Genomic DNA, 23,529 nt, shown 5'->3' on the forward strand with positions numbered 1-23,529 from the left:
GGGCCCCTGGGGCTGCCTTCTTTTTCTTTCTTTTTCCTTTTCCTTTTCCTTTTCCTTTCCTTTCTTTCCTTTCCTTTCTCTTTCTTTTAGAGTAGGCTCCATGCCCAGCATGGAGCCCAACATGGGGTTTGAGCTCATGACCCTGAGATCCAGATCTGAGCTGAGATCAAGAATTGGATGCTTAACCAACTAAGCCACCCAGGTGTCCCTGGGTCTACCAGCATTTCAAATGAATCTGGAAATTTAGTGTTTCAGGTGAAATTTTCCAATTTTGAAATAATTTGTTAAGGCCCCCTCAATTTTTTTTTTATGGGCTAGGTTTGGCCTGAGGCCACTCAGGTGTGACCTCCAGATCCACCTTCACCCTATCAGCTGTAGTGAGACAATGAGATGTTCTCTGGATTTACAGGCTCTGCAGGCTCTGGGGTATGAGGAACAAGCTGCGGTGGGAGGGAATGTGGTCAGGAGCATCGCGGGGTACCGGTGGGGATTCCTGGGGGAAGTTTGGAGGGAGAGGGGACCAACCATTTCCCTAAGGGACCAACCATCACCTGCAGGAAGCAGTGATGCATCAAAGGGTACAGGAAATCAGGCAGAGGCTGACCTGAAGAAATCAACCAGAGTAAGGTAGGCTTTATGCCTCATGACTTCAGAACAAATTAAGCACACACTTTCTAATTTCAAAAGGTATCAGTTCTTCCCTTCCCCTTGAAAAAACTAGCAAGACTGGCAGGTTGGGGGATGGCAGGAATGGGGGGTGAGAAGGAGGCTTTTCACCGTGTGCCTTTTCATGCTTTCTGAATTTTGAGTCAGGTGTGTTCCCTATTTAAAATATTACATTGAGATCCTCTTATAAATTTAAAAATATTTCCATATACGATAGTTCATGTGAAAGGTATAAACATAAATATAGTTGTCATGGTGACTCTACTGCACTCCCATGAAGATGATATGTGTGACCTCATTGCAAACAGGTTTAGAAATGGTGAAATGGGGACGCCTAGGTGGCTCAGTGGTTCAGGGACCCCAGGATCAAGTTCCACATCAGGCTCCTCATGGGGAGTCTGCTTGTCCCTCTGCCTGTGTCTCTGCCTCTCTCTCATGTATCTCATGAATAAATAAAATCTTTAAAAAAATGGTGAAATGTTGAAAAATTCCTTTGAACTTATCATCTTACTGCTGCTTTTCCTTATCCTCACACACCAGGACTTCAGGAAACCAGACTGGAGTTTTCTTTTTTAAGAAGTGTCTACACCCAATGTGGGGCTCGAACTCACAACCCTGAGACTGGGGTCTTCTTGAGTTCTATTCTATTCCATTCTCAATGGCAAAAAGCAGGGTGCCTGGCTGGCTCAGGCAGTAGAGCAACTCTTGGTCTTGGGGTTATGAGTTCAAGCCCCACATTGGCCTAGAGTCTACTTTTTTTTCTTAAGATTTTATTTATTTATTCATAAGAGACACACACAGAGAGAGAATGAGAGAGGCAGAGACACAGGCAGAGGGAGAAGCAGGCCCCAGGCAGGGAGCCCAACGTGAGACTAGATTCCGGGTCTCCAGGATCACGCCCTGGGCAGAAGGCGGCACTAAACCGCTGAGCCACCTGGGCTGCCCTGGCCTAGAGTTTACTTAAAGAAATAAATAAATGGCAAGAAGCTAAGGCTCTGACATCATTTGGCTTGTCCTTCCCACACTGAGTGACCTTGAGCAACATACCTAATTTCTTTGAACCTTAGTTTCTGCATCTGTAAAATGGGAATAATAATACCAACATCATGGGTTGTGATGAAGATTAATGAGTTAATGTAAAGTTAAATGTAAATGTAAAGTTCCTGAAACAAAGAAATCAGCACCCATACACATTGACTTGAATTATTAACTATTTTTTTCTATTCTCTTTTAAGCTCGTTTCTTTTGAGTGGGGAAATTATTAGAACCACAACTTAAGACACATAACATAGGCAGTCTAAAATAAAGTGAATTTAACCCCTGGTGCCCCAAATCCTTACAACCACCCAAGGGAGTATCATTGTCTCTATTTCACAGATAAGAGAACTGAGGTTTGGAGTTAGTAAGCAAGTTTACTCAAGGACACTGTGCAGATTGAGGAGGTAGAGGCTCGAACTGGGTTTCCAAGCTTCCAGATCCACTGGCTTTCCATTCAAGTCTGTTCTATGGTGTGATTATAAAATAACAGGGTTTGTTTGTTGGGTTTGGGGACAACCCCTCCCCCACCAGGGCCCCAGATCCACTCGACTCCAAGGTGGGGGTCAGGTCAGGTCTCTGGCTCATATTCTGGCCTCAGCTTCAGAGCCAAGTTCCTTTGTCCCCTGGGAGGGAGGCAGTGTTGGGGAGGGGGTGTCAGAGCATGGGGGCTACCACACATGACCCCGGCCCAGCTGCTGCTGAGCTTTCTCACGGAGGAGGCTCTGTCAGCGTCCCAAATCTGCAGCCTCCCCCTGACCTTTGTCATCTAAGCAGTTGCTGCAGCTTGAAAACATGTCTGGCACCAAACTGGTGCGTCAAATGCCCCCGGAAAGATGGTGAGCACAGCGCAAGCAACCCTCATCACGTGGGAGAGCCCAGAGGTCAGCAGTGCAGCTCTGCAGGCTTCAGATCCGGCTCCTTCACTTCCTGGCTCAGCAGCCTTGGCTTCACCTTTCTGAGATATCCACATCTGTGGAATGAGATAACAGTAGTATCTATCACAAATGTTGGGATACTTTCCTTTTTTTCTCTCAAGAATTTATATATTTATTCATTTGAAAGAGAGAGAGAGCACAAGTGGAGGGAGGAGCAGAGGGAGAGGGAGAGGCAGACTGCTAGTCAAGGAGCTCGAGGAGGGGCTGGATCTCACAACCTGGAGGTCACTACCTGAGCCAAAATTAAGAGTTGGGCACTTAACTAACTGAGCCATGCAGGTGCCCCAAGTAAACTTTTTTTTAAAGGCACTTTAGAGGCACCTGGGTGGCTCAGTCAGTTAAGAGCCTGACTCTTGGTTTTGGCTGGGGTCATGATCTTGGGGTGATGAGTCTTGAGGAGTCTGCTTGAGATTCTTTCTCTCCCTCTGCCCCTCCCCTTGCTCATGTGCGTGCTCTCTCTCTCACTCTAATAAATTTTTAAAAATGAAGGAGCTTTAATGAGGTATAATTAACATACCATAAAACTCACCCACTTTAAGTATACAATTCAATGATTTTCAGCATATTTACAGAGTTGCAAAACATCACCACGACAATTTTAGAATATTTTTATCAACTCCTCCTCCCCCAAAAAACTGTTCCATTAGAATTCACTCCTTTTGGGGATCCCTGGGTGGCTCAGTGGTTTAGTGCCTGCCTTCAGCCCAGGGCGTGATCCTGGAGACCCAGGATTGAGTCCCATGTCAGGGTCCCTGCATGGAGCCTGCTTCTCCCTCTGCCTGTGTCTCTGCCTCTCTCTCTCTCTGTGTCTCTCATGAATACATAAAATCTTTCAAAAAATAAAAAATAAAAAAAAGATTAATTTATTCATTTGAGGGGGGCTGGGAGGGACAGAGGGAGAGAGAGAATCTCAAGCAGATTCTCCACTGAGCCCAAAGACCAACGTGGGGCTCAGTCTCACGACGCTGAGGTTAGACTTGATCTGAAATCAAGAGTCAGATGTTTAACCAACTGAGCCACTCAGGTGCCCTTCACGTAGCATAATATTTTGGACTCTATGTGTTGCATATGTCAGTACTTAATTCCCTTTTTAAAAAATTTTTATTTATTTATTCATGATAGACACACAGAGAGAGAGGGGCAGAGACATAGGCAGAGAGAGAGAAGCAGGCTCCACGCAGGAAGCCTGACATGGGACTCGATCCTATGACTCAAGGACCATGCCCTGGGCCGAAGGCAGGCACCGAACCGCTGAGCCCTCCAGGGGTCCCCCTCCCTTTTTTTATTGCTGGATAATATTCCATTGTATGGAGCTATATCTATTTATTCATTTATCAGTTGATGGACATTTGGGTTGATTCCACTTTTTGGCTACAATGAACAATGTGGCTATGAGTGTCCATGTACAAGTCTTTGAGTAGACACATGTTTTCATTTCTCTTGGGTGGATGCCTACAAGAATTGCTGGGTCATCTGGTCAATTTATGCTTAACTTTTTAAGAAACTGCCAAACTGTTTTCCAAAATTTTCCATTCCCATCAGCAATGTATGAGGGTTTGTTGAGAGAATTAAATGAGGTAATTAACATAATGTGCTTACCATAGTGCCTGGTCATAATGAATCTTCAATAAATGGTAGCTGGTACTAACCGAGATCTTAATAGAATCAACACTACCCACGGTACTGCTGCCTTCTTCCCTGAAAAGAAGGTGGATCTCAAAGAGACAGTCATTCTAAAGTATTAATGTCCATATTCTTTATGTTCTTAGCCTGGCATATAAGGCAGGTATCCCACACACCCCACCTCCATCTACTTATCCAGTCTTGGCCAACATCCACCCCCCTTCTAGCTTCTGCCCAAGCAAGCTGGTTAGCACTTTTGCTCACACCATTCTCTGCCTTCTTCCTTCCCGCTCTTCATGTATTAAAATCCTTCCTGGCCTTCAAGACTCAGCTCCGGTATTCTTTCCTCTCTAAGGTCTATCTTGGTTCTCTAACTAATTTGATCAGCACGGTCCAATAGGTTTCCACTAGCCATATCTAGTGGAAACTAGTTACCGAGCACTAGAAATGTGGCTAGTCTGAACTAGATGTGCTGCATGATAAAATGCATACCAGATTTTGATGTGCATGAAATCACGTGTATGAATTTTGATGTGTGCGAATTTTCACCAGTGTGAAAATTAACATAAAACAAGTAGTTTTTTGTGTTAATTATATGTTTGAATGATAATATTTTGGGGTGTTTGGGGTTAGGTAAAATCCATTATTAAAATTAATTTCACCTGTTCTTACTTTTCAAAAATGTGGCTGCTGTGAAATTTTAAATCCCATATGTGGCTCCCACTTGTGGCTGCATCATAATTCTATCAGACAGCATTGGTGTAGAGCATCAACATCCCCACAGTTGCTGTTTATTGAGCACCTATTTCTTACATTTTTCTATTATCTGATGTAATGCTCACCACAACCCTGTGGGGTAGATATTATGAATATCTCCCTTTTTGGCAGATAAGGAAGGAGAGGGAGGGTGTGCTCGCCCCAAGGTCACACAGCTGGACACTAGCAGATTCAGTATTCAAATTCAAGTTGTCTGACTCCAAAGCAGATAGTCTTCCATTGGGATTTTGCTGCATAGACCACTAAAGCTTTGGGGGTCTCCATGGGGTGTCTTTGGCTGGAATTAGGACAGCTCTGCATGGTAATGAACCATGCTAATCAGAAACTCTGAATGCTTGTCTTTCATAAATACAAAATGAGAAAGCAGATTAATTAATAGAGGCAATGAATTTGGAATAAATTGGATCTGTGGGTAGAATAAAACGCTGAGGATCACTAATCTAAACAAATATCTCATTTTGCAGGTGGGTAAACTGATGCCCAAAGATGACAGCATTTGCCCAGGATTGTCAGCTAGTGGCAGGGCCAAGTGCAAAAGCTGGGTTTCCAGGATTCTAGGCCGAGGTTCCCTGTGGGTACCTCCAGGTCTTTGCAAGGATGATCTCTGCCCCAAGCCACTTCAAAGGCCTTTGTCTTGAATCAGCCTCCTCCCTCCCCAAGCCCTGTCCCAAGGACTAGACAGGGAGGGGGCCAGGAGACCCAACCCATTTCCATCAGGGTCCCAAGGCCACCGTCCGGTCCTGGGCCAGGAATACCTTTCAGAGTCTGAACCAAACTGGGCTGAAAATAATACTGAACCCTTGGAGGCCTCAGAGAGCCCCTGTTCCTAGTGGACCCTGGTCTAGCAGGCCAGGCCTCCCCAAGTCTCCTCCCTATGGGCTCTCTGGGTTCCCCCAGTCTTCCCCTTGCCAGCTCTCATCTGCACTCATGCGTGTGTGGAGGGAGAGGAATGTTTAAACAAACTGCCCACATCTCAGGTTCCCTCTTGCCAGCCCGCTCCAAACAGGCAGGAGACTGTGCTCAATCCAGCACCGTCCCCAGGAGCCAACCCAGGAGAGTCCCAGCCAGATGCACAGACAAGGAGCCACCAAGAGATAGAGCCACAGCAACAAAGAGGCACAGAGTGTGTCCGAGACAAAGAGAGGAGATAGAGGATGGGTGTTTAGATCCAGATAAAGAAAGACACGGAGTAAGAGACCAAGAGACTAGAAATGAGAAGAAAAGGGTGGAGGAGCAAAGGAGATTCGCGAAGAGGAAAACTGGAAAAACGCAAAACAGAAGACCGAGAAATGAGAATTTGCGAAAAGTGGCTGAGGGACAGACGGACGGGGCAGGAGCGCGAAGGGCGCAGAAAGGCCGGGCGCGAGGGCGCGAGGGCGCAGCGAGGGTCCCCGGGGGGCGGCGCTGGGGTCCCGGGGAGGGGGGTCGGGGCGCGAGGGGCGCGGGGCCCCGAGGGGGGGCGCGGAGGTCGGGGTGGGGTGGGGGGGTTCGGGCCCTTCTCCGGGAGCCTCGCCCCGCTGCGCGGGTCCCCGCAGCCGCATTCCTCCGGGTTTCCCACACGCTCGCCATCAAAGAGTCCCCAAAGCCCAGCTTTGCCCGCGCCCCTCCCCCGCCAGGGCTGGAGAAGCCTATTTTTCACCCCCTCCTGGTCTTTAATCTGTTGTGGGGAAAGAAAGCGGCTTTTGTTGGGCGAGGGGCTGCGCGGGGGGCGGGAGGGGGCGCGGGCGATTGTGTGTCTCGCAGCTGCGCGCCTGGGGCCGCCGGGGGTGGGGGCGCGGGGCGCGGGCGGGAGGGCGGGGGGGGGGCCGGGGGCGCGGGGGGCGGCGCGGAGGGTCAGGCGGGGCGACGCGGGGCGCCCTGGCGCAGGCCGGGAGGGCCAAGGTCGGAGCGGGCCAGGATGGGGCGGCAGCCAGGGCGCGGGGTGAAGGCGGAGGGGGTCGCGCGGAGGGAGGCGTGGCGGAAAGGCCACCCGGGCGTGCAAGCGCATTGTCCCCTTGGCCCCGTTTGCACCTGGCCCGATGGACACATACGAGGCGGGCCGTGAGGGAGAAGGCTGCACACCCAGGCAGGCGCGTACCGGGCGGGGCCCACGGAGCGGGGCGCCCCGGGAGACTCACCACGCATCCAGATAGGCCGCAGCGCTGCGGAGACCCACACTCTCACCAGGCAGGGCCCAGGCAGCCACCCTCAACAGGAGGATCCCCAAACCCAGAGGCGGGTGAAGGGCACACGCTCAGGAAGGAACACAGGCATTCAGAGAAGAACCCACTTACTCAGAGACATACACGCATCCACTGCCTGATGCCGTGAGGGTCTGTTGAGCAAAATGGATTTCAAATGTTGATTTCCTTCTCCTTCCATCCTCAATTCCTCCTTAATACAACCCCCCACCCCCCATTCTCCAGCATTTGCTTCCCTCTAGTTGGTAACCTGGTTCACGCACAAGCTTTGGACTCAGGCAGCCCTGCTCTGCCTCCCAACAGCTGTGTGACCTTGGGCAAGTCACCTCATCCCTGCGAGCTTCCACTGATATGAGGATGGAGAGAGAGAAAATACATGTAAGATGCCTGGCTCACTGTTGGCACCCAGCAAAAGTTGCCCTTTATTAACCTGCTGATGCTTGAGCCACTGTAATGATTACACTCAGGAGCCCCTTTAGCTGGCAGGAGGCTCTCTCTGAGTTGCAGTCTCTGCTTGTGCTTTCAGACACCCCTGCGTTTCCAGCTCGCTGCAGGGCTGGGCCGGTTGGGGGTAAGGGAGCCCTTTCCTCTCTGGCACGGACACCTGTGTCCCAGGTCAGATTCCCCCTCTTGGCCTCAGTACCTACCCTTGAAGCCTTTGAACTGCAGCTGGGACCTAGGCCAACATAAAACAATATCTGGGCAAGGCCTTGGCGGGCTGGTGGGGGTGGGGGGGGAGGTCGCTTTTTTTTTTTCTTCCTTTGGACTTCATCTGTTTTTTTTCTTTAAGATTTTATTTATTTATTCATGAGAGACACATGAATAGAGAGAGAGAGAGAGGCGAGACATAGGCAGAGGGAGAAACAAGCTCCATGCAGGGAGCCCCATGTGGGACTCCAGGATCACACCCTGAGCCAAAGGCAGACACTCAACTGCTGAGCCACCCAGGCATCCCTGGACTTCATCTTTCTAAAGCCTTTTCTTTTCTTTTCTTTTTTTATTTTTAAAGATTTATTTATTTATTCAGAGAGAGAGAGAGAGAGAGAAAGAGAGGCAGAGACACAGGCAGAGGAAGAAGCAGGCTCCATGCAGGAAGCCCGACGTGGGACTCGATCCCAGGTCTCCAGGATCACACCCCAGGCTGCAGGCGGCGCCAAACTGCTGCGTCACCAGGGCTGCCCTCTAAAGCCTTTTCTGACCCCTGTTAGTAGGAGCCCAAATCCAATTGTTGGCATCTGCACCAAAGACATTATGCCTGAGAGTCACAGAATCAGAGTCATCCAGTATAACGTGAATTTGACTTTTAAATCCCTCCATCCCCAAGTGGTCTCCTAAAAGTGATGACTGAGGTGGAACTTAATTCAGCACTTTACTAAGTGCCAGGCACTAGGAGGTATACTGAAATCAGAGAGATAAATACCACCTGGCTGCAAAGCAGGTGAGATATATGCCCTGTATGGTGGTTGGGAGTGTTCAGAGAAATCCTGAATGAAAGTGCTATGGAAATAGAAAACCTCTGCAATATATTCATTTCCTTTTTGTTGTTTTTTTAAGTTACAGTTAAACTCCCACATTACCTGCTGATGCTCTCCAAATGCTAGAAGTTCCAAATTGTCCCTGCTTGACAAGTTGTTGCTGGCCATACTCATGGGCCAAGAAATGCTAGGGTGAGAGAACCAGTCCTTCATGTCTGCACACTGTGTGTGGTTTGAATATGTGTCTCCATCCTTGGAGAATTTGAGCCAATAGACCTGGATTCAAATCTTGATTGGTGGGGTTTTATTTTCAGCCAGCTGTGTGACAAATCTCTTTGAACTTCAGGATCTTTGTCCTAATAATACTTACCCCAAAAGCCTCTAGAGCAGATTATGTAAGATAGAGTTTATAAAAGACCCAACTTAGGATAGGTTCTCAGAAGATAAACTCCTTACCTGCTTCTCTGTGGGTGTCTACCCCTCACCCCAGATGCCAAGTGAGCTCCTGGACATCCCATGGCCACTGCCTACCTGTTGGAGCAAGAGGCTACTGAATTTCAGGGTGGTCTGGCTGGACCAAACTAGGCTGGATTTGGGTTAGAAGAAGGAGAGAGGGAGGAAACTCAATTCCAAACTGACCCTTAAGAACAGAAGTAGTCATTCTGCACTTTAGGAATAAATGTCCTTTAAAGCATGGACAGGAGAGGGCTTTTGAGGGGAAAAACTTGAAATTTCCAATGCTCTCTGAATCTCTCTGCTTAGAAAACAAAGGTTTTTCCCGTAATGTCCCCAATACCAGTGTCTGTCTTCCTATCAAATGCGCGCGCACACACACACAAGCTTTTCTCTATCCAGTAGAATAAAACACTTTCAGGACTGAGCTACCTTCCCAAGAAGTCCCTTGAAGGCACAGATGGAAAAGCATAGGCACGGAAGAAGGACACAAGCTTTGAGACAGGCAGACATGGGTACAAATCTTGGATCTGCCGCTTACTGGCTATGTGATCTTGGACAAGCATATTAACCTTTCTAAGCCTCAGTTTCCTTGTCTGCAAAATCCATAATGGGATAATGTATGCGAAGATGAACAGTTATGATTCAATGAAAGATGAGGATGAGGATGAGGATGAGGATGAGGATGATGATGATGATAGCACCAAGTACTTCTTAACTATAGAGTAGCCTATCTTGGAGACTGCTGAAATACCCACCCCCATAAGGACTCAAGCCTTGCATCTCCATGCTTCCTACAGTCCCCTTCAGGGTATTACCCACATTCCTGAGAACAGTCTCAGCAGGAACCATTAAACTCACCTGGCATCACCTATTCTACTCACCAGGGGTGCATCACACCGTAGCACAGAAAAATAACTAATTGGTTCCCACAGCACTTTCCAATCCTCCTCCCCTTCGGTCCTCCCAGCTGAGGTAAGTGGCTATCATTTTCCTCCCCATTCTACAGAAGACACAACTGAGGCAGAGTGAGGGGAAGTAGTCCATACAGGAATTTGGAGGCTGGTCTTGACTCTGAATTCCCTGGGGTTTCCTTGTATCACATGAGTCTCAAGCAGCACTTTGAGGTCTAGCCTCGCTGAGGGGAGAAGGAGCCGTTCTTTTTTTTTTTTTCTTTCTATTTTTTTTTAGAAGTCCGTTCTTATGTGAATGGCTAGAAAGTGCTCAGCACACAGTTACAGGTACTTTGAGAGCAAACAGTTACCTATTAGGAAATGCAGCATCTGGGGGTCTTCTGAGACCACAGCAGGCCACTGTAATGCTAATGAGGGCTAGGGAACAGCGTGGACAGGGAGCCAAGTTAGGGGAGGTCAGGGTTCTGCCCCCCCCCCCAGCTGACATCCCAAGTAACCTTGGGCAAGTTTCTGAGGTTTCCTTGATTCCAACTTTACAACATAAGTGGGGAAAAAATAGATAGGTAGATAAATAGATAGAAACTCAGTTTAGGCAAAAAGACATCTGCAGTTCTCATCATCATTACTTTGGCTTTGAAAACGACAGCTCAGAGACCCCCCACCACTTTTTAAAATTTTAAAGACAAAACAGTATCACTTAATGGTTCTGCCAACACTTCAAAAAATCAGAGAACACAACACTGAATTTTTTTTTCTCTTCGTCTTCTTCTTCTTTTTTTTTTCTTTCAATTTTGGCAAAGGAAGATTCAGTTCCTGGAAATGCTTACAAAATGATTCCTGACACTGGGAGGAGATAGTTTAAAAAGGAAGAAGGAGATGGCAAAGAAAAACTACATACATATAGAGATCAAGGAAGAAGGTGGAAGGAAAGAAAAAAAAAAAAACAAAAGGAAGAAAAGAAAGAACCAAAAGAGGGAGGGAAAAAAGACTTTGAAGGGCCCCAATTCAAGGAACGTTATCAAGTTCCCAGCATCTGCAATTCACCAGCCGCTCTCGGGTCGGGGAGGCGCAGACCCCGCCCCTTTCTCGGGTGTCGGGCGCCCATTGGTGGGGGCGGCAGTCGCCGACCGGTGACTGCCCGAGGAAAGGTTGCCTGGGACACGCATCCCTGTGTGAACGCATGACGTCCCACCCTGGCGCCAGGCTGTCTGGGGCTGAGTCTTAGATCAACACAGCTGTGGGACCGGGACCCACAGCTGGGCAAAGGAGCGGATTCCTCAACAAAAAATAGGATTGTGAGAAAAGTTCTGAAACAAAAACAGCGCAGACAAAAGCCTTAATGACATCCTTTCATAAAAATAAAAAATGCAAGAGGGGGGAAAAAGCTGGTAAAAGGAGCAGAACTGGGAACAGAAAGTTCAGAGGCATTTGGAATAAGAGGCTGAGGCCCCGCCACCACTAAACTAGTTGCAGAAGGCCCGAGCTAGCCCCTCCAGTCTGCTGTTGGAAAAAGAAGTCTCTAGGGTTCAAACTTTATTCAGTGTCCCCAACCGTCCCCTGCTTCTTTCAGAATTAGACTCTTAGGTTGGAGAGGACCCCTAGAGGTCTTTTGCACCCCTCTCCCTCCCCCTCCCCGCCCGGTCCCCCAGTTTTGCAGAAAATTCTGCCCAGGAAGGAAGGAAACTCGTCCAAGGCCACATTGCAAGTTATTGGCATGGCCAAGAGAGAATCTGCTTGCTAATCCCACTGCATCCTTCTACTGCCTTGTGTCACACAGCCCATGGGCATTTCAGCCTGAAAGCATCTTGGGAAATAGTAAATGTGAAGATGCTTTGCAAACAGGTACGCGAGCCTGAGGCATCAGTGGTAGCAACAGAGGAGGGGAAAAGGCAAGAAGAGAACCTGTAGGGACCTGTGGACTGAACACCTAACACACACCTGGCCCCATGCTGTGTCCCCAGGCACTAAGGAGACTACCAGATCTGGTGGAAAGAGCATATGTCAAGTGCCTTGCAGAGCAGAGGCATGCAGTAATTATTTGTTGAATAAATGAGCTAGATCTAATTAGCCTTCGTTTTTATAAATTGGGAACTTGAGGCATGGAGAGTTGACTTAGTTCAACATCATTAGTAAAAGAGAAGAACCGGGATTTGAACATAAATCTGCCTGGCTCCAAAGGCCATGATTTTTCCAGAACACCCTCCCCCCCAACCCAGGCTTGACCATTTTGCACAAACCACGGAAGTCTGCGTGATAGAAAAGGAAAGGGTTTTCTATTTGGTCACTCAGGAGTCTGCGGAGCCACCATTTTCCTTTCCCATGACCAAATAGCTGGCATTCTCTTCTTCTGACGTCTGTAGCATTTATAGACTGACTTGTGCACTTACAGGTTATTTTCTTCTTCCTCATGCTAAAAAGTATAAGAAACTTGGAAACATTAACATTCTAGGGAGAAATCTTTAGAAGACCCCTTTCTTGGGACACAGAACCTTGTGTGGTATGATGGCAAACAACGGGACTTCAGGGCTGAGTCTACCATTAGCTGTGGTGTGACACTGGACATGTTTTTATAGCCCCTCTCTGAGCCCTTTACTACCCCACACCTGCCTGTCCAAATTTCATAAAGCCTTAGATTTCTAGTATTGGGAAGGATTTAAAATAATCACTTAGCACCATCTCCCCATATTAGTCACAAGGCAACAAAGGCCAGGGTAAATGGGCTTGTTCAAGATCGCATGGCTATGTGGATTTCCAGTCCAGCGTCCTCTCTACGATTATTATTTTGAGATTCTCCTAGCTCTGAGCTCCCATTGTCCTTTTAATTAGTGCCACATACTATAGAAATCTTAATTGTTTCCTGTGTTAATCTTGTCTCCCCAAATTGTGAGATTCTTGAGAGCAGGAGCCACTGTTCTGTGTAAGATGACTCCATAAATATTTACCAACTGATTGATTTAGGAAGCAACCATTGGGGGAATCCCACCTGGTCAGTTCCAAGATGAAAACCAGCATTTTGAGGCTGCAAATTCCCAAAAGTTCTGGGAAGTGACAAGAAGACAAGAATACTGAGTGCAATGTCCTGTTGCAATACAGGGCTTAGCTTCCCTGTTCTCTGATCCCTTTCCTGGGCTCTCAGATAGAGCTGGAGCTATTTCAGTGAGGCTAAGAATAATCAAGTCCAGGTGGCCCTACCCTTCCATAGCAGAAAGGGACAGACAATAGAGTGATGAAATTACCAAACTATTGTTTTCTGCATAGAGGTGTGTGGAAAGTGTGGGGGGTGGGGGGATGGCAAAGCAAGAGTTAAGAGATTGACCCCCCCCCCCCCACGGGGGACCCCTTGAAAGATTGATACAGAAATCATCTTGTCTGTCGCCCCATATTTAAAACTCGGTCCAAGATTTTAATCGAACTCACTTCCAAAACACAACTGGCAAATATTTGGCTCCTTATGGAGCGCATGGGGCCAGAGGGTGGGAGCTCCTTTCTCTCCCCATGCAAAAATCACGGATTCGGCCTGCTTTCTTCTTCTTCTTCTTTTTTTTTTTTTTCCTTTTCCCCTGTTGCTCAAATAGTGTTCTTTGCTCAAACCCCCTTCCCCTCCTCCTTCTGCAATCTCAGCCCTAGCCCAAATCTGTTTTCTTCATTGTAAACTCAGCTTCACCGCAATTAATTTTTTTTCCCCTCTGGTCACAAGATAATTCCTGACGCCAGTGAGTCTGGAGGTCAGACGAACAGCAAATTGGGGAACAAGGCGGCACTAATTCCTTACAAGTTTCCCTTGAAAAATCCTTTGCTTTTAAAAAAAAAAAAAAGCTTCTTTGCTGTTCAGGGATTTATGACCTCAGAGGAGCTGTGGGTTCGAACTAGTGTTGGGCTGTGGGTGGACTGGCAGGGGGCAGGGGAGCTCAAAGATCTGGGGCGCTGCCAGGAAAAGGCAAATTCTTAAAGTTAATGGTTTTAAGTGATTTTTTAAAATCCTCGCTGGCAAAGAGGCCTGCCTCTCCCCAGTATCAGCGCTTCCTCATTCTTTGAATCCGCGGCTCCGCGGTATTCGGCGTCAGACCAGCCGGAGGAAGCCTGTTTGCAATTTAACCGGGTTGTGAACGCCCAGGGCTGGCGGGGGCGGGGCCGAGGCGCGCGTTTTGCATAAAGGGGCGTGGCCCCGACCGGGCTCTATAAGTGGGGCCGCGGCCGGCGTGCGCGCGTTGCCAGCTGCTGTCGGGGCTCCCTGGCTCTCCTGCTCCTCTCGGCACCTCCGGCCTCACTCTGCAATATGAAGGCGCTGAGCCCGGTGCGCGGCTGCTACGAGGCGGTGTGCTGCCTGTCCGAACGCAGCCTGGCCATCGCGCGCGGGCGCGGCAAGGGCCCGGCGGCCGAGGAGCCGCTGAGCCTGTTGGACGACATGAACCACTGCTACTCGCGCTTGCGGGAACTCGTACCCGGAGTCCCGCGAGGCACTCAGCTTAGCCAGGTGGAAATCCTGCAGCGCGTCATCGACTACATCCTCGACCTGCAGGTGGTCCTGGCCGAGCCCGCCCCTGGACCCCCCGACGGCCCGCATCTTCCCATCCAGGTGCGTGGGGGCGTGCGCGGGAGGTGGGGCGGGCTCGAGCTCCGGAGCCGGGATGCTGCTTGGACTCCTGAAACTCCCAAACGCCGGGCATCACTTTACCCTCTTTCTCCTCGTCTCAGACAGCCGAGCTCGCTCCGGAACTCGTGATCTCCAACGACAAGAGGAGCTTCTGCCACTGACCTGGCAGCCCTGGCGCCTCCAGGTGAGTCTCCCCGCCGTCGCCCAGGGGGTGGGGGTGGGGGTGGGGCGGTGCTTAAAGCGACAGATCTTGGAACTGGTTGGCCTTTTAAGCGATTATTGCCATCTCAGTTTGGGGAAAACGGGGCGAGGGTGGGGCGAGAGTGGCTTAACCCTCGGTTCCATCAAATGAATGACAGAACCAATTCCCATCCAATGTGCGTTTCCACCTTCCGCGCGCTTTGCCCCTGCCCTCCCCCAGTGGCCAAAGACAGGGGGAAAAGTAGGCGCAGGTAAATAAAAGAGCCGTTCTGTCCGTAGTTGGGAGTGTAGGCTTCTCCCAACTAGTGTCAATTCCAAGAGGGCGGGGTGGTTGCAAGCTCCGCCTGTGGTCCTTTGGCGCCAACTGGGTGGGGGCAGCTTAGGGCTCGGAGTTATCAGCTGGAGGTAGAGACCAAGTTTCCTCCCTGGCGCCGGGCAGTCTGCGGACGGCCCCCGCCTCGGCGCGCTCGGCGGAAACTGATGGCTCCCTGGTCTTCTTTCCTCCCCCGCCCAGAACGCAGGTGCTGGCGCCCGTTCCGCCTGGGACCCCGGGACCCTCTACGGCCGGAAGCCCGAGGGCATGGATGGGCCCCAACCTCGCCCTGCCCACTTGACTTCCCCAAACCCCCGCCTCGAGGCTGGACCTGGCGCCCGGGAGCGGAGGACTGTGAACTTGGGTGGCCTAAAGAGCCAGAGCTAGCTCTGGGCACCAGCTGGGCAACATCTCCCAGCCCCCACCCCACCCCCAAGTTTTAAAGACTGTCTTTCACAGTGTGGAGTTGGGGGGGGGAGTGGCTGCTCTCCAAAGTCTGCCGAGGCAGCAGTAGAGCTGGTCTTCTGGTCTCCTTGGAGAAAGGCTCTGTTGCCCTGATTATGAACTCTATAATAGAGTATATAGCTTTTGTACCTTTTTTGCAGGAAGGTGACTTTCTGTAACCATGCAATGTATATTATTAAACTTTTTATAAAAGTTAACATTTTGCATAATAAACGGTTTTTAAACACTTGAGTATATGAGTATGTAATTTGTTTCCTTAAATGCTAATGCTCTCATAAGGCTGAATGTAGGGGAAATATAGATGTCCTTCTTGGACCTTGGGAAAAGCAAACTTGCTTATTAAAGGGAGATGGAAAAATGTCAACTAAGACTGGGGGCGGGGGCAGTGGAAAGAGCTCCTGCTTGGGAGCCTCATATCCATTAAGGGTGGGTGCAGAGAAGATCCTGGCCCTGTCCCCTCATTTTGTGGATGAGGGGAAGTGACTAGCACAATCTCACCCGGCAATTTGGGGGCTCGGGATAGAAATTGGGTCTCCTGAGTCCCAGTTTCTTAGGTCCCTTAGCCGTTTTGCTACATTACGTTTTGCTACATTACCCGATGGCTGTCCTCTTCAATGTCGTTAATTATTCATGTCTTTCTAGCAGGGGATGTGGAAGAGTGGCGTCTCACCTGGTGCCCAGACAGGGGTGGTGGTTGATAGACCCATTTCAGAGATGAATAAGCAGATCAGGGCCTGGTTTCATTTCCCTCCTCATGCTCTCTGGTTTGGCTTCCTCTTGGGCTTCCAAATTTGGAAAAAGAAAAAACGGGAGATGGGTTTTTCTCATCCATCAAATCCCCAGCCACTCTGATCAGAATGATTTGGATGCTGTTTGGGGAGCACTAGTGTACCAATCCCTCTTCTACCACCAGGTAATTGGAAGACTGAGCCTAAAGTGGGAATTTGAAGCAGCAGCCCCACACCCCTCATTCCTTCTGATATTTCCTTCCTATAGCACTTCCATTGGGAGTCTACTCTGTGAACATCTTTATTTCAGAAATGGAGAAACTGAGGCTCAGTGGATAATGGGTCTGGGCCAGCTTCTTACAACCCCTTGAGAGAAAGATGGGATTTTAACCCAATGACAGTGACTACAAATGTAGTGGAGAGCCTAAGACTGGTCATCCCACGGTGCCAGGTCCAAGAGTGGGGCAGAGGGCAAGACCCCCAAACCACACCATCCCTCCTTGCCCCCCACCAGGCAGCTCCCCAGGTGGGCTCCACCAGGCTCCTGGCCTCACCAGATTCCTGTTTATGATATGAGCTCATCTGTGTTGGCCCCTGGCATGAGTTACTTCAATATTTCATAACAAACAGGTCATGTCATCACCCTTCATGCTTTAACCCTGGTGAGCTTTCAGGGGTGAACAGGGGCATGTGGTGGGGAGGCAATCTGTCTTTGCCAATCAGCTGACCAGCGATTCCTAACCTGTTTTCCTGGCTTCCTCTGATGTTCTAGTGGAAGGTATGCGCACTCCAGAAAATATATACACATACCTTTGCAGAGTGTTAGCAGACCTCTAATCCCCTAGGAAGTCCTCAGCCCCCATGTGAATAACTCCTGCCTCAAAACCAACCTGCCTCCCAACCTGGGTCTACCTTGGTTTGTTTTGTTAGGTGTGCTGTGCTGGCTCTGGTGGCAGCCACGCAAGGGTGCAAATTCTTGCTTTATCACATCCTAGCTGTACAACGCAGGCTAGAGACTGCCTCCCTTGACCCTTGGTTTCCACATCTATGTAAGATTGCTGATCCTGAGCCATCTACTCTGAGGCACCTGGCCCTACACGAGACCATTAATTGCAGGAGAGCCAGGCACTGAACTCTTCATCCACCCTTACTGCCACAGCATGCTGCTTCCTGCTCACTCAGAAGCTGTGGGACTGGGGACGGCTAGAAAAGAGCCAAATGGCTCATCTGCCATGTGACCTTGAGCAAGCCACTTTACCTCTCCAAGCCTCTCTCCTTCCTTTGCCCGACAGCTGGCAGTTCTCTTACAGCCTTCTCCCTGGACAGAAGATAATGGTGGGAAAGGTCTTTGAAATGCATCACACACCTACAAGGTATTATTAAGCTAATTCCAAGGAAATTGCCTGTCAGGTCTGCTGAGACTGAGCTCTTCAGGTGGCTGGGACAAAAGCTGAAACCAGGATGCCAATTCATTAGTCATTAGAGAGTGAAAGCAATTTGGCCGCGGGTCGGAAAACTCTCAGAATGAGGATAGTGTCGTCTGTCATAATCACCTACCGGGTGCCTGCCAGGTGTCAGGCTCTGTTTTATCTTAATTTTTTTCTAATCCTCACCACAACTCAGCAAAGCTGGTATCTTTATTCCCATTTTACGTAAGAAACTGATTCAGAGAGGCTGAATAACTCGATGCAGGTCACACCGCAAAGAAGTGGCACAGCAGGAATGAGTAAACCCAACTCCACGTAGCTTCAAAACCTATTCTCGTGTCTACTCCAGGACAGCTCTCCTCCCTGGCCATTCCCTGCACCTGGTACCTGTGCAGTCCCCAGTGGGTGCTTGCTGAATGAAAGACCCAGGGCCATCGCGGGGTCCCTCTCCCTCATTTGTGATTGGGGTGATTGATGGTACTTCTGTTGCAGGTTTGTGACGCGGATTAGAGGTAACGCGCGCAAAGGAAGCATCTACCAGGTTCCCCGAAACACAAGATTCACTATTAACTGTCTTGCTTCGTGATCGCGTCGACTCTGAAATAGGCACCTTTGGAAGAGATTTTTTACTTTGTAAATAAAACAGGACAGGCAGGCTCAGAACGGAGGAAGGAACTTGCCCGTGGCCACACGGCTCCTAAGCAACAAAGCAGGGATTCAGATCCATGCCCGTGACACCGGGGACGGTGCCCTTGAGAGGAGGCCGGTTACAGGCGTCCCCAGCTGGGGATGCGCCCAACAACCTTCCATTGTGCGCGTTCCCGGCCTCGTCTCCGCTCCCGGCCAGCGCTCGCCTGCGTCGCCCCGGGCTCCGCGCTCGGGCCTGCGGGCGCTCGCTCCTGCCCGCCCCGCGGCCGCCCCGCGCCCTCCGCCGGCGCCTCTCGCCGCAGCTCCTGCGGCCGCCGCTCGCAGCCCGGGCGGGGGCGGAGCCTGGGCCCCCACGTGGCCCGAGCCCGGCGGGGCGGAGGCGCGCCCGCCCCGCCCCCCGCCCGGCGACCCGCGCTGCCCCCCCGCGGGCCCTGGGGGCCGCTCGCAGGTGTTCGCTGGCGCCCGGATGTCTGAGCTCTGGCTCCGCTCTGGCTCCGGCTCCCTCCGCAGCCTGCGGGCGGGGCTCCCAGCCCATCCGGAGCCTCGCGGCGCCCCCGCCGCTCTGCCAGCAGCGCGGCCTCCCAGTTCCCAGCCTCCCGGCCGGGCCCCCCCACCCAGCGGAGTCGCTGACCCCACGGCTCTCCCGCTGCCCCCAGCTGCGCTCGGGCCGCTGCAGCCTCAGCGCGCCCCCACCCCGCTTCCTGCCTGGGCAGGCTTTGCCCTGGCCCGGCGGCCGCCCTGGATCGCACCCCCGTTCCTTCCTTCCTTCATTCTTTCAGGCAACTCGCATTCCTCGAGCGCCTGCGACGTGCCCCGCACAAGGCCCATCCGACCTTCCGAGGGTGGCCCCGGGCCCGCTGGGGTGCTCCGGGAAGCCTCGCCCTCCGCCCCAGTCTCCCTCCCCGCCCCGCCCCGCTCTCCTCTCCCGCGTCCTATTTCACTCACAATTTAGCGTTTCATGGTTCTCTGGTTATTTCTCCTCCTGTTAAGGGTCAGTCGGTGGCAAGGTCAAGGGGTCTCCTTGTGACCCAAATCAGAGGTCAGTCTGAAAGGAGGGTGAGGGGGCAGAGTGTGGCCAGAGCTGGGGTTCAGCCAGACTGTGGCAGGGTTTGGGGCAAGTCTGGATAGGAGTGGGCAGCAGTCAGTCAGCCTGTGGCCTGGGTTAACAGACACGGTGCCAGGGTCAGTCTGAGGAGCGTCAGTGCTGGAGGTTAGTGAGTCAGTCCTTGGTCGGATCAGTGGGCAGACCAGATCGGGCTAGTAGGTTCTCCATGACAAGGATTTGGCCTTATCTTTGACAAGCCAGATAAAGGGCGGGGGCTGGCTGTAGCCCTCTGAACTCAGACTCCTTTGACTGCATGGCTGGGGGGCTGACTGTGGCCTCCCCTCTTCACCACCCAAGCTGTTGGACTGACCTTCCATCCGGGGACACTCCCTCTCTTCCTCAACACCACCACCCTATTCCCACTTTGTGCCAGATGTGGAAGGCAGAACTCTGATTGGGCCAGACCACGGTCACAGGGAGCCCAGGTGGACAGTAACTCGGGGACCACAGCTGGGAGGTCTTGGGCTTCCTTCGAGCCCCACCCTGAGGCCACCCATGTTTGACAGCTAAGTTGATGTGCTTCTCTGTACCTTTTGCTGTTTGTTCATAAATCTAAAGCTTGGGCAGCCTGGGAGGCTCAGCGGTTTAGTGCCACCTTCGGCCCAGGGCGTGATCCTGGAGACCCGGGATCGAGTTCCGCAATGGGCTCCCTGCATGGAGCCTGCTTCTCCCTCTGTCTGTCTCTGCCTCTCTCTCTCTCTCTCATGAATAAATAAATAAAATCTTAAAAAAAAAAATCTAAAGCTTGCCAGGGACGGAAGGGCCCTTATAGGTCACAAATGAGGCCCAGAGAGGGTAAGGAGCCTGCTCAGGGGGGTATACAGAAAGTTCATAGTCAAGACAGGACACGAACCCAAGCCTCTACCTTCCTATCTAGGGTTCTTTCTGTGATACCCGCTTGCCCTGAGCAGGGATTATTATTCCCACTTTAGGGATGGGGCAGCTGAGACTCTGAGAGGCTTAGGGCCTCACACAGCTCCAGTAGAGGGACTGCCAGCCCCCTCTCCCCCCTACCTTCCCAACCTTCCATGCACCCTGAAGATCTGTAAATATGAAGTCAGGGATGGTGATTCCCTAAAGCATTGCCTCCTTGTCATTGCCACCCAGCCGCCTCCCTTCTGCCCTCATTAGGAGCAAATGAAACAAGGGTGGCCAAGCATGAGCTGGAAGCTGGGGAGGGGAGAGAACACTTTTAAGAACTGCTGGGGAAAAGCTTAGCCTGGTTCTTATGGAAACATATGGAACTCATTACCCTAAGTCGAGGTGGTCGCCGGCCAGCTGGCAGTTGGTTGGTTTGGGGCTAAAAGTGTGCGTCGTATGGCAATAAGGGTACCCAAGGCATGACACATTCTCTAGCATACCCCTCCCGCTCACTGATCCAGGTTCTTCCAGAACTTGGTTTGGTTTCCACCTTATGCCATTTTCTAGCGTGTGCGTGTACACACACACACACACACACACGTTTAAAAATAAGGGTTTCAAGATACACCAGGGTATTAGGCCACTACCAGTCATGCAAGGAGATGACGCAGAGACCATCAAGACAGATGACACCCCCATCACACACACACCCTGGCTCACACTCATCTCTCCCCCATCAGGCCCCCTGATAGGTCTTGCAGTGGGTCCAGATGTACAAAGGGTTGATTCCAGCTTCCATCGAAGATTCAGGTGGGTCCCCAGGAGCCTAAATGTCGGTCTCACATTTTGTCAATCACATTGTTCGCTGTAGACTTGACTCCGTATTCAAAGAGAGCAGCAAGAAGGTGTCTTCAAAAGACGCCACTCGCTAGCACTTGGCATGTTAGTCTACAAGGTAGCAAGAGGCTTGGGGGGGGGCTCCCTCCATTTCCCTTCTATGAGACTCACAGATATTAGGGGACCTGCCAGAGGTCACCCTGGAGTACACATCAGAGCCCAGGTCTCTAAAACAGCCTCCACATCCAGTGCTGTTGATGTCAGCAGCTCTTTTAGAACCCGGTACAAACCAATGGGTCATACAGAATTGGCCTCAGACGGCCACCCTGGCCCTCCCGCACTTTCTCCCTGTGAGTCCGGGAATCAGATAGATGCTGGCTGAATCCTGACTTTGCTGTGTATCAGCTGTCCCTTTACAGGTAAGTTATTTATCCTTTCAGAACCTCAGATGATTGCTTTGATGATTAAATTAGATGCCATATGTGAAGTGCCTGGCACTGGGTAACCCCAACCAAAGAGCTTGCTAGGCATGGTTGTCACATTCCTAACATAATTTCCTTGCTCATCTTTCCAGCGTGGCAGTGTTGTTGACATAAACCAAGCACAGCATCTCAGCACTGCCTGCCTGCCCTCCGCATGTGCCCTTCAGAGCCCTTTCACACACACCCAGAGCATCTGATCAGCAGGACAGCCAGATGCCTCAGGAGTAGAGCACGGACTAAAAGTAGGACTCCAGCTCGGTGCCTCCACTCGCAGGCTGTGGCACGTTGGACAAGCTCCCTCACCTCTCCAAGCCTCAGTTTCCTCCCTGTAATCCTGCCAGGATCCTGCACCCTGTCCACAGATTTGTGGGGACGATTTGGTAAAGCATCTGGAAACTCACTGGCACATGGCAGATACTCGATAAGTCACAGCTAGCTTTACTGTTCCTAGTTCACTGGAAGGGAAACTGAGTCCTAGAGCAGGGAAGTGACTCATCCAATGTCATGGGGAAAGGTCTCCTCACAGAGCTAAGGCTTAAAAGCCAGATCTTTACACTCCCAGTTAGTGCCCAGCTACTACTTCCTCATTATTGGGATTTATAATTATTTCATGATGGGTGTGTGTTTTTAGCTGGTGGAGAGATGGAGATTTAGAGTCTGTGAGCCTGTCCATTTTCAGCCTGATCCAGAACCAGCTCACTCATAGAAGTACCTCTCTCTAGAAGAGAACGGGAGTTAGGGGTGGGAGTAGGAAGAACATGACCTAGAGGCCAGAGGACCTGGAAGTCAGAGGTGACATAGTCACGGGTGCGAGCAGCAGCTTTGTGGTCATACAGGGAACCCCCCACCCCGCGCCCCACCGTTCAAATCCTGTCTCTGCCACTTCTTAGCCGTGTGACCAGCCAAAGGACACTACCTCTCTGAGCCTCAGTTTTTCATCTGTAAAAATTCCCAGTGGCACCTCTTTCAAAGGATCATAGGAATTAAGACAACAGAGGTAGAGTACCTGGCACAGGTGAGCTGCCTGCGGTTGGCAGTCCTCATAATTTTATCAGGGAAATCAAGCAGGAGCCAACTGCTTCTTTATCATCCTCATCCTCATCTGCACGTCTTGTAAACGTTCAATTGAACTAACAATGGATAATACAGATTTTCTAATATTTGGCTATTGGAATGCTTATGTGTGCCCACCCTCCTCCACTTCCTGGCTGTATGAACTTGGACAAGTTACTTCTTTTCATCCTCTGTTTCTGCATCTATAAAATGTGTGTGTGTTGGGGGGGTGATAACAGCCCCTCCACAGACAGCTGCAAGAATTAATCTAGTTCACATACAAAACTCTCAGACTAATGCTTGGTACCTAAAAAGAGCCTCCCAATACTAGCTGTCTTTTGTTATCTTAAAATATCACGTGAAGTTTATGTTCTCATACATTCTATAGCCATCTGTGCTTTAATATAAACTTCATCATGTCTCAATTTTTCAAGTAAAATCGACATCTCGGGAAGATGTACAGATTTGGATCACATGGCTTCGTGAGACCCGGCACCCAGCCAGCTTCATACACGGTCACACATGTGCGCACACCGAGGTACATAGACACACACACTTTGAGAAAGCCGCTCTACGCTGTGCTGCTTCCCAAATGGGCTGCAACCAGCGCTCTTACCTTGGAGAACTTCCTACACTCTCCCTCCCACTCATCATGCTCTGTGGAGTGAGACAAGAAAGAGTGATCACCTCTCAGCGGGAGCATATTCTTTGGCAAAACTGACTTGGGAGCCAGTCTGGTCTCCAGCTCTTTTTT

The 23,529-nt window shown here is 50.6% G+C and overlaps 1 protein-coding gene and 1 long non-coding RNA gene across 3 annotated transcripts; one reads left to right on the forward strand and one right to left on the reverse strand.

Annotated features, from left to right (window-relative positions):
- Nucleotides 1-1,864: 1,864 nt before the first annotated feature.
- Nucleotides 1,865-19,703, reverse strand: LOC144314711 (uncharacterized). 2 transcript variants are annotated; one of them, XR_013380574.1, is made up of 6 exons: nt 19,383-19,703; nt 17,621-17,680; nt 16,305-16,416; nt 9,151-9,225; nt 4,239-4,337; nt 1,865-2,674 (listed from the first exon to the last, which is right to left on the reverse strand). It is a non-coding gene; the product is annotated as an uncharacterized LOC144314711 (long non-coding RNA). The 2 variants fall into 2 exon arrangements; XR_013380575.1 differs by lacking the exon at nt 4,239-4,337.
- ID3 (inhibitor of DNA binding 3) lies at nt 14,304-15,865 on the forward strand. Its single transcript, XM_077899161.1, has 3 exons — nt 14,304-14,637; nt 14,757-14,839; nt 15,371-15,865. Exons 1-2 carry the CDS (start codon nt 14,338-14,340, stop codon nt 14,814-14,816), a joined length of 360 nt encoding a protein of 119 aa, XP_077755287.1. The 5' UTR covers nt 14,304-14,337; the 3' UTR covers nt 14,817-14,839; nt 15,371-15,865.
- Nucleotides 19,704-23,529: the final 3,826 nt, after the last annotated feature.

The sequence above is a fragment of the Canis aureus genome, chromosome 5 (genome assembly GCF_053574225.1).
Source record: "Canis aureus isolate CA01 chromosome 5, VMU_Caureus_v.1.0, whole genome shotgun sequence".
Lineage (NCBI taxonomy): Eukaryota > Metazoa > Chordata > Mammalia > Carnivora > Canidae > Canis > Canis aureus.